The sequence below is a fragment of the Palaemon carinicauda genome, chromosome 22, assembly GCF_036898095.1.
Source record: "Palaemon carinicauda isolate YSFRI2023 chromosome 22, ASM3689809v2, whole genome shotgun sequence".
NCBI classification, from domain to species: domain Eukaryota; kingdom Metazoa; phylum Arthropoda; class Malacostraca; order Decapoda; family Palaemonidae; genus Palaemon; species Palaemon carinicauda.
In genome coordinates this window covers 114,789,881-114,805,795 of record NC_090746.1, presented here as the reverse complement: position 1 = coordinate 114,805,795, position 15,915 = coordinate 114,789,881, and the positions used below count along the sequence as shown (strand labels likewise).

General features: G+C 33.1%; 2 protein-coding genes across 5 annotated transcripts in view; one reads left to right on the top strand and one right to left on the bottom strand.

The window, feature by feature from the left end:
* Positions 1-2,677: 2,677 nt before the first annotated feature.
* LOC137616247 (putative aldolase class 2 protein CC_1201) lies at positions 2,678-11,034 on the top strand. Of its 3 annotated transcripts, none has more exons than XM_068345864.1 (7): positions 2,678-2,822; positions 5,054-5,170; positions 5,424-5,577; positions 7,595-7,757; positions 8,447-8,584; positions 9,613-9,722; positions 10,819-11,034. In XM_068345864.1, the coding sequence occupies exons 2-7, from the start codon at positions 5,064-5,066 to the stop codon at positions 10,978-10,980; spliced, it is 834 nt and encodes a 277-aa protein (XP_068201965.1). In that variant the 5' UTR covers positions 2,678-2,822; positions 5,054-5,063; the 3' UTR covers positions 10,981-11,034. The 3 variants fall into 3 exon arrangements, with proteins under 3 accessions (XP_068201965.1, XP_068201967.1, XP_068201966.1); XM_068345865.1 differs by having other exon boundaries at positions 2,721-2,822; positions 5,027-5,170; XM_068345866.1 differs by lacking the exon at positions 5,054-5,170 and having other exon boundaries at positions 2,701-2,822.
* A 2,907-nt stretch (positions 11,035-13,941) lies between these two features.
* The window catches only part of LOC137616246 (putative aldolase class 2 protein RP493), a 9,297-nt gene continuing 7,323 nt past the window's right edge, over positions 13,942-15,915 (bottom strand). For both annotated transcript variants that reach the window (XM_068345862.1, XM_068345863.1), the window contains exons 6-7: positions 15,171-15,280; positions 13,942-14,266 (exon numbers count right to left, since the gene is read on the bottom strand). In XM_068345862.1, coding sequence (XP_068201963.1) covers positions 14,105-14,266; positions 15,171-15,280 — 272 coding nt within the window. In that variant the 3' untranslated portion in view covers positions 13,942-14,104. The remainder of the gene's footprint in view (positions 14,267-15,170; positions 15,281-15,915) is intronic.

Genomic DNA, 15,915 nt, shown 5'->3' with positions numbered 1-15,915 from the left:
AAGATGCAAGGCAGTTTTTCTTGATAAAGGTGCAAGGCAGTTTTGCGTGATAAAGATGCAAGACAGTTTTGCACGATGAAGACGTAAGGCAGTTTTTCTTAATAAAGGTGCAAGGCAGTTTTGCGTGATAAAGATGCAAAGCCGTTTTTCTTGATACAAGTGCATGGCAGTTTTTCTTGATAAAGGTGCAAGGCAGTTTTGCGTGATAAAGGCCTATTTAGAAAATATACAGTACTCATTAAAACACAAAATATTAATCCAAAAACTATTTCCATTGTATAAATTCAGAGAAAGAAAAATTGTATAATCAAGTTATCCGATGTTTATTGATCGAGAAAACGTAAGAAAATATAGGAAGTGGACGTAACGTCTTCCTAAATTGAGACTGGTTGAAGCCCATTGGGGTGATGCGAAAAATAGCAGGATTTTAGATGGATAAGAGTGAATTATTCTATGGGATTTTTCCTGTAGCAGCTATAGAGTACAGAAATAACCAAAAGCTACAACTCAACTATTTGAATGACTACATAAACATTCAGTAACTTTATTTTCCTTCATAACGAATCTCACAAATTCAAAATTGTGACATAATTTAAAAAACTGAGCCATCTTCAAGTTAAAAACCAAAATAAAGGAAAGAGATAAAAGTTATAAAGTTAAACATTAATTTAAAGAGCAAAATCAAATTATTATTATTATTATTATTATTATTATTATCCAAGCTACATCCCTAGTTGGAAAATCAAGATGCTATAAGCCCAGGGGCTCCAACAGGGAAAAATAGCCCATTGAGGAAAGGAAATAAGGAAATAAATAAACGAAGAGAACAAATTAACAATAAATCATTCTAAAATAAGTAACAGCGTCAATGAATACGGAATGAATAAAGGAACACAATGGACACACGAATCTCTTATTGAAGCTCCCGCCAGATCTCCCGTAAATGTGGCGTTGTAATAGCAGGAGACTCTTCGTTGTATGTATTCCATGTCCGAGTCAATACAACATTGACTCTGTTCCATGTGATCGTCGGAAAATGAAGATTACAGCTTATAAAGGCTGGCTGGGAATCACTGCACCGTTACTGAGTCTATGTAGATATGGCTGACTTGTGTTAAGTTTAGAGCTATATTTTCGATGGGACATCTACACATGATTTTTTTTTTAATAGTAAATAGCTGATTTCGTACGAATACACACACATATACGGTATATGTATATATATATATATATATATATATATATGTGTGTGTGTATATATATACATATATATATGTGTATATATATATATATATATATATATATATATATATATATATATGTATATATAAATATATATAAATGTATATATATATATATATATATATAAATATATGTATATATATATATATATATATATATATGTATATATATAAATGTACAGTATATATATATATATATATATATATATATATATATAAATGTACAGTATATATATATATATATATATATATATATATATATATAAATATATGTATATATATATAAATATATTTATATATATATATATATATATATATATATATATATATATATATATATATATAAATGTACAGTATATATATATATATATATATATATATATATATATATATATATATATATATAAATGTACAGTATATATATATATATATATATATATATATATATATATATATATATATATATATATATATATCATCAGCCGTAACTAGTCCACTTCAGGACAATGGCTTCGAATATGCTTTTCCATAACCGTCCATTTATGATCTTTCTTTGAGTCTATACCAGTAATTTTTCTTAGCTCGTCAGTTCAGCGTCTTCTCTTTCTTCCTCTGCTTCTTTTGGAATCTTTAGGGACTCATCTATCATCTGTTATTCTCATTAAATGTACTGACGATGTCCATTTCTTTTTATTACATGTTAGAATATTCTTAACTTTAGTTTGCTCTCGTATCCATGTTTCTCGTTTACTTTCTCTTTGTGTTATTCCCATCATTATTCTTTGCAATAGCTCTTTGAGTTGTTACTACCTTATGCTCAACGGCTTTAGTAAGGCACCAAGTTTCGAATAGATTAATTATCCAATTTTTACGTTTTCTTTAACACATTTCATTCAGCAACGTATCTTGTCTTGTAACCGAACCCGAGTTTTCTCGGTGAAATTATCTTTTCAGATATTTATAGATGGAAAAATTAACTTTTCAGATATTCATAGATGGAAAAAATAACTTTTCAGATATTTGTAGATGGAAAAATTAACTTTTCAGATATTTATAGATGGAAAAATTAACTTTTCAGATATTTAGAGATGGAAAAATTAACTTTTCAGATATTTATAGATGGAAAAATTAACTTTTCAGATATTTATAGATGGAAAAATTAACTTTTCAGATATTTATAGATGGAAAAATTAACTTTTCAGATATTTATAGATGGAAAAATTAACTTTTCAGATATTTATAGATGGAAAAATAAACTTTTCAGATATTTATAGATGGAAAAATTAACTTTTCAGATATTTATAGATGGAAAAATTAACTTTTCAGATATTTATAGATGGAAATGCCACACAATATGTAAAATTTTGTCGTTTGGCAGGGCCTTAACTAAATATTGAAGGGATGGCACCCTAAGACGTATAGCTGGCAGCCGTACGAAATAATCACTAGATCGTCAGGGTTAAACATCACCTGAAGTTGAAGTCGTACGTTACAAACTTCAGACAATTTGTGAGATTAGTGTTGCTAAGAGTTGTGCTTACCTGCAAAGACGTCAACGTTACTCCGGCTACCAAACTCTGGGTAAGTAAATTTATCACAAGTGAGTCATATAGAAAGGACTGCTTCAAGGTTTGTGTCCAAGGTCGCACTATAGGGTCAGAAAACCTAACATGAGCCATAAAGATCAAAGACTTTGCTTACGATATATCAATCACGCCTCATTGCCTTGATTAAATCATCTCCTTGTTTTGTTGACCAGGCGGACATAGTCTTTTTATAGTTTATTTATGACATATTTGTTTTTGATGTTGTTGATAGTTTATTATATGACATGTCTGTTTTGACGTTGTTTCTTATTTTAGAATGATTTATTGTTAATTTGTTCTCTTCATTTATTTATTTCCTTATTTCCTTTCCTCACTGGGCTATTTTTCCCTGTTGGAGCCCCCGGGCTTATAGCATCTTGCTTTTCCAACTAGGGTTGTAGCTTGGATGGTAATAATAATAATAATAATAATACATGTGTTCAGTGTCATGTGTTCAGTGTCATGTGATCTAATGTGGTGACTCGAAACCTACGTTTGGTTATAACGTTTACCGAGTAGTAATGTCCCGATAACAATCTTTGGATCGTATCTACAGTACTCAGTAGAAAGTGATAAGTTGGGAGTATTTTGAAAATCGTTTAAAATAAAACTCTGATACAGAGCATTGTGAAATTGAATTTACGGCACGATTCATATCGATGTGAAACTTTAGCACTAAAAAAATAGACATGGGGCAAGCTAAATTTGGTCCGTTATAACGAACTAGTAGACACCCCACTAAGTGTAAGTGTCAAACAGATTATAAATAACATGGCTGATTTGAAAATATACCATAGTGCATAATTTACAACTCTAATTGTATTCGTATGATATTATTTACTTGTTTTACTTGTTTTGTGTTTAAATCCAACCCTCCACTGAAGTCGAGTGAACTACTTCTCGGGCGGGTCCATATTAATCATCTAACGAAACATTTTCATTATAACTTATACAATTCTTTGATTGTAGCATCTTCCAAATCATATGATCTTGTGAAAAGTAATGTCTTTAGTTTCTTCTTAAATTCAAAATAGGTCCTTCATTTCAGTTGCCAGTTTATTATAATGTCTAGGCGCACAGTAGCTAAAAGCCCTTTCACCAAATTTACTATTTGTTCTTGGTTCAGGTAGCCTATGTTTGTCACTATTAGAATATGTAGTCATTATTAAAAATGACTGTATTTATATCCATTTTGTATTTTGTGAACGCTTTGGGCATATTGCTCATCATATAGGCCTACGCTACGTTTTTAAAACCAGCTTTATTAAATTTACCTCAGGTGTAGGCCTATGCTTTTGTTTCGTCTTTTGAACTCTTCGGTTTTATTTCGAATCAAAATTGCATATCTGATACTTAATTCGTAATCTAAAGCAATGTCTGGGTTGCTTTTCTCATTATCCTAACGGCAAAAAAAAAGAAAAAAATCCTCTTGGTTTTGTTCCCAATCAAAACTGATACTTGTGGAAAAAAAACTTTAGGAAAAACAGAAATGTCATTGTTCTTCCCCATTTAGTTTACGGTATTTAAAAAGCTACCACCTTATATGTTTGAATTTCCAAGATGGATATCGCTCACTTTGTTTTGCTTATTGATATTTATGAATTATTGAACGGCTTATCAAGAGCCATGGCAGGGTTTGAACACCAAAACAATCGGTGTATCTAGCAATGTTGACGTGATTTGGATCGTGTCGCTCCGTACTCTTGCGTTAAGACTTGAGGCATGATTGCACATAACGAGGCACATTTAAGATTGTTCTTTATATTCCTTTAGATAATATCCCAAGGCATTTGAACTGAATCAGCAACTTAACCACTCACCTTATCATGAACATACTTAGGATTTCATCTCTTTAATGGTGAGAACCTTGGAAAAATATAACAGGCCTTTGATAAGATTACTAAACATATTGAATATTTTTTTTCGCCAAGAATCCATCGTGGTCGGTTTTATTCATTTAGATTTTGGGTGAGTTTTATTTTAAACTGTCCATAACCATTTAGAGATGATATTCTTTCTAGGTAAGAAGCATCATGTTCTCGATATTTCCATTCTCTTGTTTCATGTTTTCAAATTAACTTTTTTAATTTCAGCAGTACTAAATAAAATGTATTGGGTCAAAATATAAAGACTAACATCCCCTATACAGTTTTCACTGAAAAAAAAGTTCTAATTCAATTTCTGGCTCGAAAAGCACAGTTAAGGAGCTACATCCCTCAATTTCAGAACAGAAGAGATGTGGTCCAGGATTGCTTTACATCATGGCCGAACACTTTCGAGGGCATTCACTTCCAGTTACCCTAAACCTTACACTGTGCCAAATGGTCCTGCTGGTCAAAACAGGCAAGGAAAATGTCGTCGTTTATACACATGAATTATTTGAACAATTTATATTCCAGGGCAAGAATATTCAATAAACATAACGGCTAGATTCTGGTCTATTGCCTATAATCCAAGCTATTATAAGCAAGAAGATCAGATGAGTCTATTGTTGTTTCCTATGTATTTTTAATGGAATTCTTGTAATTCGTTAACTAGGGCAGGACCTCTTGTTCTACCGCAACACGCACTAACTCAAATTGTTATCTCTATACAGAGCTGCAAGGCTGGAATTGGCTGCTGCCTACAGAGGCCTGGAAATGCTTGGCTTGAACGAGGGTGTCTCGAACCATCTGAGCGTCATTGCCCCGAAGGCCGACGGCGAAGGGGAAGTCATGCTGGTCTTCAACCAGGGACTGCACTGGAATGAGGTGAGACCCTGAAAGTGTTCAAAGAACTGTTGTTTATCAAGTAGTTCTTTTTTACCATATTTTTTTCTTTTTTAGTAGCTTTCCTACCATGTATCTACAGTAATGCACTATCAGTCTAGGTTTAATTTTCTTCTCCTTTCATGAATTTTCTTGAGTAGTTTCCTTTTACTGACCAATTCATGGAATTTCCCAAAGAGAGGCAATGTGATTGAACTTGATTTTTTTAATACACTGAATTAAAAAGTTGCTTTGTTTGATGAAGGCCTAATATATAGTAAATTAGATTAACCTAATGGTAATGCTACCATTCCCTTATCTTGTAGTTAATTTAGAATATTCATATATTCCATAAATTATTTTACATTAGAGAATGGTAATTTTTCAAATTCTACACAAATCCTTTTTCATATTATTTTAAGATATTACGTAAAAAAACCTTCAATGACCAGTTGTCAGTCAAAAAATATCTTATCACGATTATTCCTAAATTACAAACAGATAATAAGAGTTAGTTGACCGGGTTAAATCTATTTATATTATATCTCTTGCTTGTGCATGCGGCTTGCAACTCACTACCGTCCGGTTATTCTGCCGCACTCTTATTTTCCGCAGCGTGTGAATGGCTTCATTGATATACATTAATTTCTAAACTGCACGGTTTCAAACTTTTCGTTGTATTTTTTTCCTTATTTCCTTTCTTCACTGGGCTAGTTTCCCTGTTGGAGCTCAGCTCTTGGGTTTATAGCATCCTGCTTTTCCAACTAGGCTTATAGCTTAGCAAATAATATTAATAATAAAATAGCATCCTGCTTTTCCAACTAGGGTTGTAGCTTATCAAATAATATTAATAATATAATAGTATCCTGCTATTCCAACTATGATTGTAGCTTAGCAAATGATATTAATAATAAAATAGCGTCCTACTTTTCCAACTAGGGTTGTAGCTTATCAAGTAATATTAATAATATAATAGCATCCTGATTTTCCAACTAGGCTTGTAGCTTAGCAAATACTATTAATAATAAAATAGCATCCTGCTTTTCCAACTAGGGTTGTAGCTTAGCAAATAATATTAATAATAAAATAGCATCCTGCTTTTCCAACTAGGGTTGTAGCTTAGCAAATAATATTAATAATAAAATAGCATCCTGCTTTTCCAATTAGGGTTGTAGCTTAGCAAATAATATTAATAATAAAATAGCATCCTGCTTTTCTAACTAGGATGGTAGCTTATCAAATAATATTAATAATAAAATAGCATCCTGCTTTTCCAACTAGGCTTGTAGCTTATCAAATAATATTAATAATATAATATCATCCTGCTTTTCCAACTAGGATTGTAGCTTATCAAATAATATTAATAATATAATAGCATCCTGCTTTTCCAACTGGGGTTGTAGCTTAGCAAATAATATTAATAATAAAATAGCATCCTACTTTTCCAACTAGGCTTGTAGCTTATCAAATAATATTAATAATATAATAGCATCCTGCTTTTCCAACTAGGCTTGTAGCTTAGCAAATAATATTAATAATATAATAGCATCCTGCTTTTCTAAGTAGGATTGTAGCTTATCAAATAATATTAATAATAAAATAGCATCCTACTTTTCCAACTAGGGTTGTAGCTTATCAAATAATATTAATAATATAATAGCATCCTGCTTTTCCAACTAGGCTTGTAGCTTAGCAAATAATATTAATAATATAATAGCATCCTGCTTTTCTAAGTAGGATTGTAGCTTATCAAATAATATTAATAATAAAATAGCATCCTACTTTTCCAACTAGGGTTGTAGCTTAACAAATGATATTAGTAATATAATAGCATCCTGTTTTTCCAACTAGGGTTGTAGCTTAATAAATAATATTAATAATGTAATAGCATCCTGCTTTTGTAGCTTATCAAATAATATTGATAATAAAATAGCATCCTGCTTTTCCAACTAGGCTTGTAGCTTAGCAAATAATATTAACAATAATCTTTTGAAATATAACCTAATGTTTGCTCCATCAGGTGACGGCCAGCAACCTGGTGGGTCTCGACATGAGTGGCAAAACTGTTGAGGGAACCGGAGCTCCAGAGACCACCGCCTCTTGCATCCACATTTCCATCCACAAATCGAGGCCGGATATCAGAGTAGTTATGCACACGCATCAGCCTTATGCCACTACGTTAGGTAACTGTTTTGCATTTTATTTTAAGGTCTAACCTCTGCATTCCATGCTTTTATCTTTCTCTGGTATATTTGGAAGATTTATATCAGAAAAGTGTAAAGAAGGACTCTTTTCACCGGGCGTCACAGGTCTCTCCCCAGAAATAGATTTTTCCTTCGTCAAAATCCCTTTTTAAGGTCTAATGGGACAGCATACCCGCGATTTGAATAATCAAAATACTTTTTATATAATAATGGTTATATTTTCTCTTGATTTCGTTATTACTTGCAGTTTTGATCTATCAAATGAATTATATTCTCCAATGCTTAGGCCTAAGGCCTAATAATCAAAATACTTTTTATATAATAATGGTTATATTTTCTCTTCATTTCGTTATTTGCAGTTTTGATCTATCAAATGAATTATATTCTCCATTGCTTAGGCCTAAGGCCTAATAATCAAAATACTTTTTATATAATAATGGTTACATTTTCTCTTCATTTCGTTATTTGCAGTTTTGATCTATCACATGAATTATATTCTCTATGGCTTAGGCCTAAGGCTTATCGAGTAACGATATGGAACATGAAAACACATTTTTTCATATCAATCTGCGTGTTGGTATTATATTTAGTATTAAAATAATGGTTGAATCAAACATGATCTTGAAATATTTTTACGAATCAAACAAAATTTTAAAATATCTTTACAGCGAGTATGCAAGACGACTACAAAATGGAATTGGTTCACCAAAACTCCCTCAGGTTCTGGAATAGAATAGCGTATGATACTACTTACAGTGGAATTGCATATGCATTTGAAGAGGGAGAAAGGATGGCAAAAATATTAGGTAAGGAAGCAAAGGAATGAGAGTTAAATTGAAGTTATTATACTAAACGAAAAGAAATAATTTCTAGATTCTACGGGTTTGTTCGGTTTTATATTAATGACTGATTAATTTTCTTAATGTGGCACTGCAAAAAAGAAAAAAAAATAAGCAATGGTCGGTGACGATCATTATTCCTAGTTATTTTAATAGAGAATTCGAACCATCTGTGAAATATTTGTAAAGTAAAAATAAATATTATTTCAATGAAATTTTCTTTAATTTTGCACGTGTTATTTTTAACAACAGGAAAGTTATAGTTCTAGAATTGTACATTTCAGTGACAAATGTTTTCCCTTTACTGTTGAGCTTGTGAATTCTCTATAAGCTTCTGTTTTCCTTTACTATTACAACCTTCTATCCCTCAAACTTAAGAAGTTCCATTCAAACAAATGCTTAGTGCTCAGACACTTGAGTGTGAAGGATTAGTAATTTTCTATATATTTTTTTTCTGTGTCGTTGCTAAAAGCTTACAATGAAAGCAAGCCTGACACTGAACACCCTTTTATATAAATATGAAGCATACGTTTTAAAGTAAACCTGACGTCCATATAATAACATCTTGAAATCTATTATTAGAAGCAACATGTCGTCTACACACTTTAATGAATAAATTTAATACTTAATAGTTTTAGAAGCAAACCTTATTGATGTCTGCACACTTTCATAAAAACCTAAAACATTCCTTTAAGAATGACCTTCATCATCATCTCCTCGTAGGCCTATTGGCGCAAAGGGCCTCAGTTAGATTTTGCCAGTCGTCTCTATCCTGAGCTTTCAAATCAATACTTCCCCAATCGTCCTCTCCTACTTCACGCTTCATAGCCCTCAGCTACGTAAGTCTGGGTCTTCCAACTCTTCTAGTGCCTTGTGGAGCCCAGTTGAAAGTTTGGTGAACTAATCTCTCTCGGGGAGTGCGAAGAGCATGACCCAACCATCTCCATAGTGATAAGAATGACCTTAGATCTTCATAAAAATTATTTGTGTTCCAGGAAATAAAGACGTCCTGATGATGGCTAACCATGGCGTGATAGTGGTAGCTCCAACTGTGTCCTGTGCTTTTGAAATGCTGTATTTTCTAGAGAGGGCTTCTATGGTACAGGTAAGAAATCGATCTGAAATTATTGCATCACTATTATCTCGAATGGGAATGTATTTATGCCCGTTTTTTGCAATCAGAATAATTTTGGATATTAATAAGTGAACTCAAAATAGTGCTAATTCTTAATTATTTAACGACGGGGTATTCCTATTCGTTGTTCAGAATGAAAATATTAATCTTTTTACGATTAATCTTCTTCTTTCTTGGGCAAATATTTCTTTGCTTTCGGTCTTTCATCGTAGGTGGGAACGCTATTATTATTATTATTATTATTATTATTATTATTATTATTATTATTATAAACGCTAAGCTACAATCCAATCTGGAAAAGTAGGATGCTCTAAGTCCAGGGGCTCCAACAGGGAAAATAGCCCAGTGATGAAAGGAAACTAGGGAAAATAAAATATTTTGAGAACATTAAAAACATTAAAATAAATATTTCCTATATAAACTACAAAAACTTTGATAAAACAAGAGGAAGAGAAATCAGAGAATAGTCTGCCGGAGTCTACTCTCAAGTAAGAGAACTCTAACCCAAGACAGTGGAAGACCATGGTACAGAGGCTACAGCACTACCCATGACTAGAGAACAATAGTTTGATTTTAGAGTATCCTTCTCCTAGAAGAGCTGCTTACCTTAGCTAAAGAGTCTCTCCTACCCTTACCGAAAAGAAAGTGGCCACTGAACAATTACAGTGCAGTAGTTAACCCCCTTGGGTGAAGAAAAATTGTTTAGTAATCTTAGTGTTGTCAGGTGTATGAGGACAAGAGAATATGTAAAGAATATGCCAGACTATTCGGTGTATGTGTAGGCAAAGGGAAAGTGAACAGTAACCAGAGAAAAGGATCCAATGTAGTAGTGTCTGGGCAGTTAAAGGACCCCATAACTCTCTAGCGGTAGTATCTAAACGGGTTACTGGTGCCCTGGCCAACATACTAGAGCACCAACTAGGTTAGGTTAAGTTCTACATTTACTCTTTCCTAGGCAAAAATGTATTTGTGTCCGTCTCCGATCGTACTTGACGGACACTCAAGTAATAATACCGTAAGTATTCTTGGGCAAACAAGTAATTGTTTTCTCTGTGTTTGATGACAGTTGCTGGGTATGTCAACGGGAAAGAAAATGAGAACCATACCTGACGCAGTTCCCGAGGCCATGTTTCACGAGTACAAGAAAAGAGCTCAGACTTACGCAGACGACTTCTTCTACGCCACCTATCGGCAACTGAAAATATCTCAACCAGATTTTGAGAACTAGACAAAATGAGGAGGTGAAGATGGGCCACAGTTGAAAATATTTTTAGTTTTGCATCTTAGACGGACAATATAACGCCAATATATAGTAACAGTTGGATAAAATTCAATAACGACAGCTTTAGTTTCAAGTTTTTGCAGCAAATTAAATCTTATAATTAGAGATGTTAAGTATATTTGTTGGGAATATTTAAAAAAATATATATAAATTTTAGAGATTAGAAATATCATTCCACAATCTGATTACATTTGGAATAAAACTTCTAGAATACTGCGTAATGCTGAGCCTTATGATACGAACGTATCCTACGATTTTCCTTATTATTTTCATTCTTATTTGATGTAATCTGGAAATCAAATTCAATTAATTTCCTAACCGAAGCCTTAAAGAAGTCATTGGTGGGGTAATACTGAATGCCATATATGTTAAGGACATCCCCAGTGTAGCACTGTTTAAATAAAAACGTTTTTCTTATCAATAAAACTATTCAACAGACATAAGCACGTACGTAAACCAAGACAAAAAGAGAAAAAGGTAAAATCGAGGCAAATAATACCTTTGATTGACATTTACTCTGGTGGTTTAATATCAGTTAAACCATTTCTTGTTTTAGAACTTAGTATTATCTGATACTGTATTATCACAAAGTATATCCTTGATCTTGAATCTACAAAAATGTTTATCTTATCTACCACTTAGTGCTGATAAGAATTCACCTATAGTTGTCGGTTAGAAACTCTTACCTTTTTCAAATTCAGTTCTCCATGCTCTGGGTATATAAAAATTTTAGATGTTTGTGCTATAATCAGATACTATTGATCGAGAGAGAGAGAGAGAGAGAGAGAGAGAGAGAGAGAGAGAGAGAGAGAGAGAGAGAGAGAGAGAGAGAGAGAGAGAGAAAGCCGATATGGAGAGTACTCAGACTTCCACTTGCTTCCTCATTATGATACCCAGATTACTCAATATTGATCGTAGGGAAGAGTGTTTTCCTGGAAACAATAATAGCATTTTGAAACAGAGTAGGCCTCAAATTGTTTCAGTATTCGAATATATATATATATATATATATATATATATATATATATATATATATAATGTATATGTATAATATATATATATACATATATTATTTATATAATGTATATATATATATCATATATATATATATATATATATATATATATATATATATTTATGTAATGTATATATATATTATATATATATATCATATATATATATATATATATATATATATATATATATATGTGTGTGTGTGTGTGTGTGTGTGTGTGTGTGTGTTTGGATGAAGAGGCTAAGCTACAACTCTAGTTGGAAAAGCACGATGCTATAAGCCCAAGGGCTCCAACATTGAAAAAATAGCACAGTGAGGAAAGGAAATAAATAAACTACAAGAGAAGTAATGAACAATATGAAATACTTTAAGAACAGTAACATTAAAGTAGATCTTTCATATATAAACTATAAAAACTTCAAATAACAAGAGAAAGAGAAATAGGATAGAATAGGGTGTCCGAGTGTGCCCTCAAGCAAGAGAACTCTACCCCAAGATAGTGGAAGACTATGGTATAGAGGCTATGGCACTATCCTAGACCAGAGAGCAATGGTTTGATTTTGGAGTGTCCTACTCCTAGAAGAGCTGCTTACCATAGCTAAAGATTCTGTTCTACCCTTACCAAGAGGATGGTAACCACTGAACAATTATAATGCAGTAGTTAACCTCATGAGTGAAGAAGAATTGTTTGGTAATCTCAGTGTTGTCAAGTGTATGAGGAAAGGAGAATGTGGAAACAATAGGCTAGACTACTCGGTGTATGTGTAGATAAAGGAAAAATGAGTCGTAACTAGAGAGATGGATCCAACGTAGTACTGCCTGGCCAGTTAAGGACCCAATAACTCTCTAGTGGTAGTATCTCAACGGGTGGCTGGTGCCGAAGTCTTGTGAGGAACAACCACATAACCAAGATTTTGTTCGTGTAAATAATAGGCCAGACTACTCGGTGTATGTGTAGACAAAGGAAAAATGAGTCGTAATCAGAGAGATGGATCCAATGTAGTACTGCCTGGCCAGTTAAGGACCCAATAACTCTCTAGTGGTAGTATCTCAACGAGTGGCTGGTGCCAGAGTCTTGTGAGGAACAATCACATTACCGAGATTTTATTCTTTAAGGTCCTGTGACAATTTTACTTATAATTATATTCGAAAACATGTCAGAAACACAGCAGCTTCACAAAACGCTCTTCCAAACAGCTCAAAAATATATTACACAAATCTATTAACTGAAGAAAACTGATATAGTTCAAGGGAATCATATTTTGTATATTTTTATTTACGTCTATCAAGTATTATTTTTCCATCCTTGGGGAACCTTTTAACTTTGATTTCTTCTTTCCCATCGATATCCCTAAGTTAAGGGGTCGGTTGCCAGAGGCGCCCTCTCCAATACCTTCTATCAAAGGTATCCTCTTCCACCAAACTTCTTTCTTTTATTGATAATTTGTTCTCTTCAGTTGTTTATTTCCTTATTTCCTTTCCTCACTGGGCTATTTTTCCCTATTGGAGCCCCTGGGCTTATAGCATCTTGCTTTTCCAATTAGGGTTGTAGCTTGGATAGTAATAATAATAATAATAATAAGATAACCCTTTTAGTTGATAAATCTGATTCATCAACTGTCGTTTAATCAGTCAATTCTCGATGGTCTCGGAAACCAGTATAAGCATGATAAGTCTTGGAATTCAAAAGTATTAAAAAAAGTAGTCATAGATAAAGGACTTTATTGTGAATTTCACAACTTTTTTATCATTTCAAGATATATATATATATATATATATATATATATATATATATATATATATATATATATATATATATATATATTTATATGTATATATATATATATATATATATATATATATATATATATGATAGTCCCACTTCTCCATATAGTTACACAGAGAAAAGAAGGAACCTTCTGAGGGGCAGTTAAGAGCTCAGAATAGGCCTACTACTCTGTCTCCTAGCATGAGTTAGATGGTGTTATCACCACCTCCAGCTAATTCTGGATGTTATGGTGCAAAGACTAAACAAGGAATCTTCCCTCAAGGCATCTAGAGTTCAAAATCAGGCTGGGTCTTCCTCAAAAGGCGATATTGGCCGTAGAAATGAGCATCGGCGTAGGACTGCATATGCCTCCAGAAGATCTCTGACATGCGCGCGCAGTCCTTTTCGGGGATTATCCCCACTTCCTTGTTCATTGCTCCTGTGAGAACCTGGGTAAAAGAGAAAAAAAAAAGGTAAAGCGTATACTGATGTAGTGAGTAGCATTATCTTTACCTCGAATAAATGTTTTAAGGAAATTGGAAGCAAGGTCTGTTTCAGAATCTTGAGAACTTTTAAATTAATTTGATTTGCTTCTGCATAGAATTTTAAAAATAAAACTAGAAGCATCACACACACACACACACACACACACACATATATATATATATATATATATATATATATATATATATATATATATATATATATATATATACTGTATATATATATATATTATTATTATTATTATTATTATTTGCTAAGCTACAACCCTAGCTGGAAAAGCAAAATGCTATAAGCCCAGGGGCCCCAACAGGGAAAATAGCCCAGTAAGGAAAGGAAAGAAGGAAATATAAAATATTTTAAGAACAGTAACATTAAAATAAATATTTCCTATATAAACTATGAAAACTTTAACAAAACAAGAGGAAGAGAAATTAAATAGAATAGTGTGCCTGATTGTACCCTCAAGCAAGAGAACTCTAACCCAAGACAGTGGAAGACCATGGTACAGAGGCTATGGCACTACCCAAGACTAGAGAACAATGGTTTGATTTTGGAGTGTCCTTCTCCTAGAAGAGCTGCTTACCATAGCTAAAGAGTCTCTTCTACCCTTACTAAGAGGAAAGTAGCCACAGAACAAATACAGTGCAGTAGTTAACCCCTTGAACGAAGAAGAATTGTTTAGTAACCTCAGTGTTGTCAGGTGTGTAGCTTATAACTTTAAATGAAGTTCGCCACTCAATTCCAAATAACTGGAATTTCATTAAAAGAAAGAAAGAAAAAAACAGTGATGTATGATATAACTGGTTTTGTTGTTACAAAAGTCAGCTCGACAAAGTTTGATAAACTCACCTGTAGTTCCGCTGACCTTTCGAGGTAGTAAACCATGTCAAAAGCCAATGATATTGTAGGAGCGACGCAAACGATTCCATGATGACCCATGAATAGGACGCTTTTGTCACCTGAAATAAGTGTTTTACGGAAATGACTATCTCAGCTTTTCAGATAATCGCGACAGAATAGAATAAGAAAATTTAGTAGAACGAATACAATACCAACTGAAAGTGTTATTGGGGAAGCAAAATAATAAGTATGACTAGAATAACATCCTTTAAAGGTTGCTCAAGGGACAGTGACATTGCCCTAGCAAGCAGGACAATGCCATAGAGACTGACCATATATACATATGGTCACCAACCAAGCCCCTTCTCCACCCAAACTAGGACCAAAGAGGGCCAGGCAATGGCTGCTGATGACGCAGCAGGTAGACCTATTGGCTTCCTCAAAATCCCCATCCTTAGCTGACAAGGATAGTGAGGTTGCAGTCACTAAAGGAACTAATGAGTCTGGCGATCACCAGTGAGGGTTGGTTCCGATAGGCCACCACAACCATGACATCAGATTTATGGGAAAAATATATACTACGTTAGGATCATAAATTATCGACCTTTATGGAGTAAAATCCTTACTGTGCATTTACATTTTTTTTTTTTTTTTTTTTGCCATTGTAAAGAAGGATTCTTTTGATTCTTTCGTAAACGTCTGAAGCAATCAAATAGCCAATAACCGTACATCTATTAACGTTCTGTTTTCACTC

Coding starts and splice junctions, on each gene's coding strand:
- LOC137616247 (XM_068345864.1), top strand. CDS start 5,064: ATGTGGTCCAGGATTGCTTTACATCATGGCCGAACACTTTCGAGGGCA. Junction 5,171..5,423: donor GGTCCTGCTGGTCAAAACAG/GCAAGGAAAATG, acceptor ATCTCTATACAG/AGCTGCAAGGCTGGAATTGG. Junction 9,723..10,818: donor AGAGGGCTTCTATGGTACAG/GTAAGAAATCGA, acceptor GTTTGATGACAG/TTGCTGGGTATGTCAACGGG.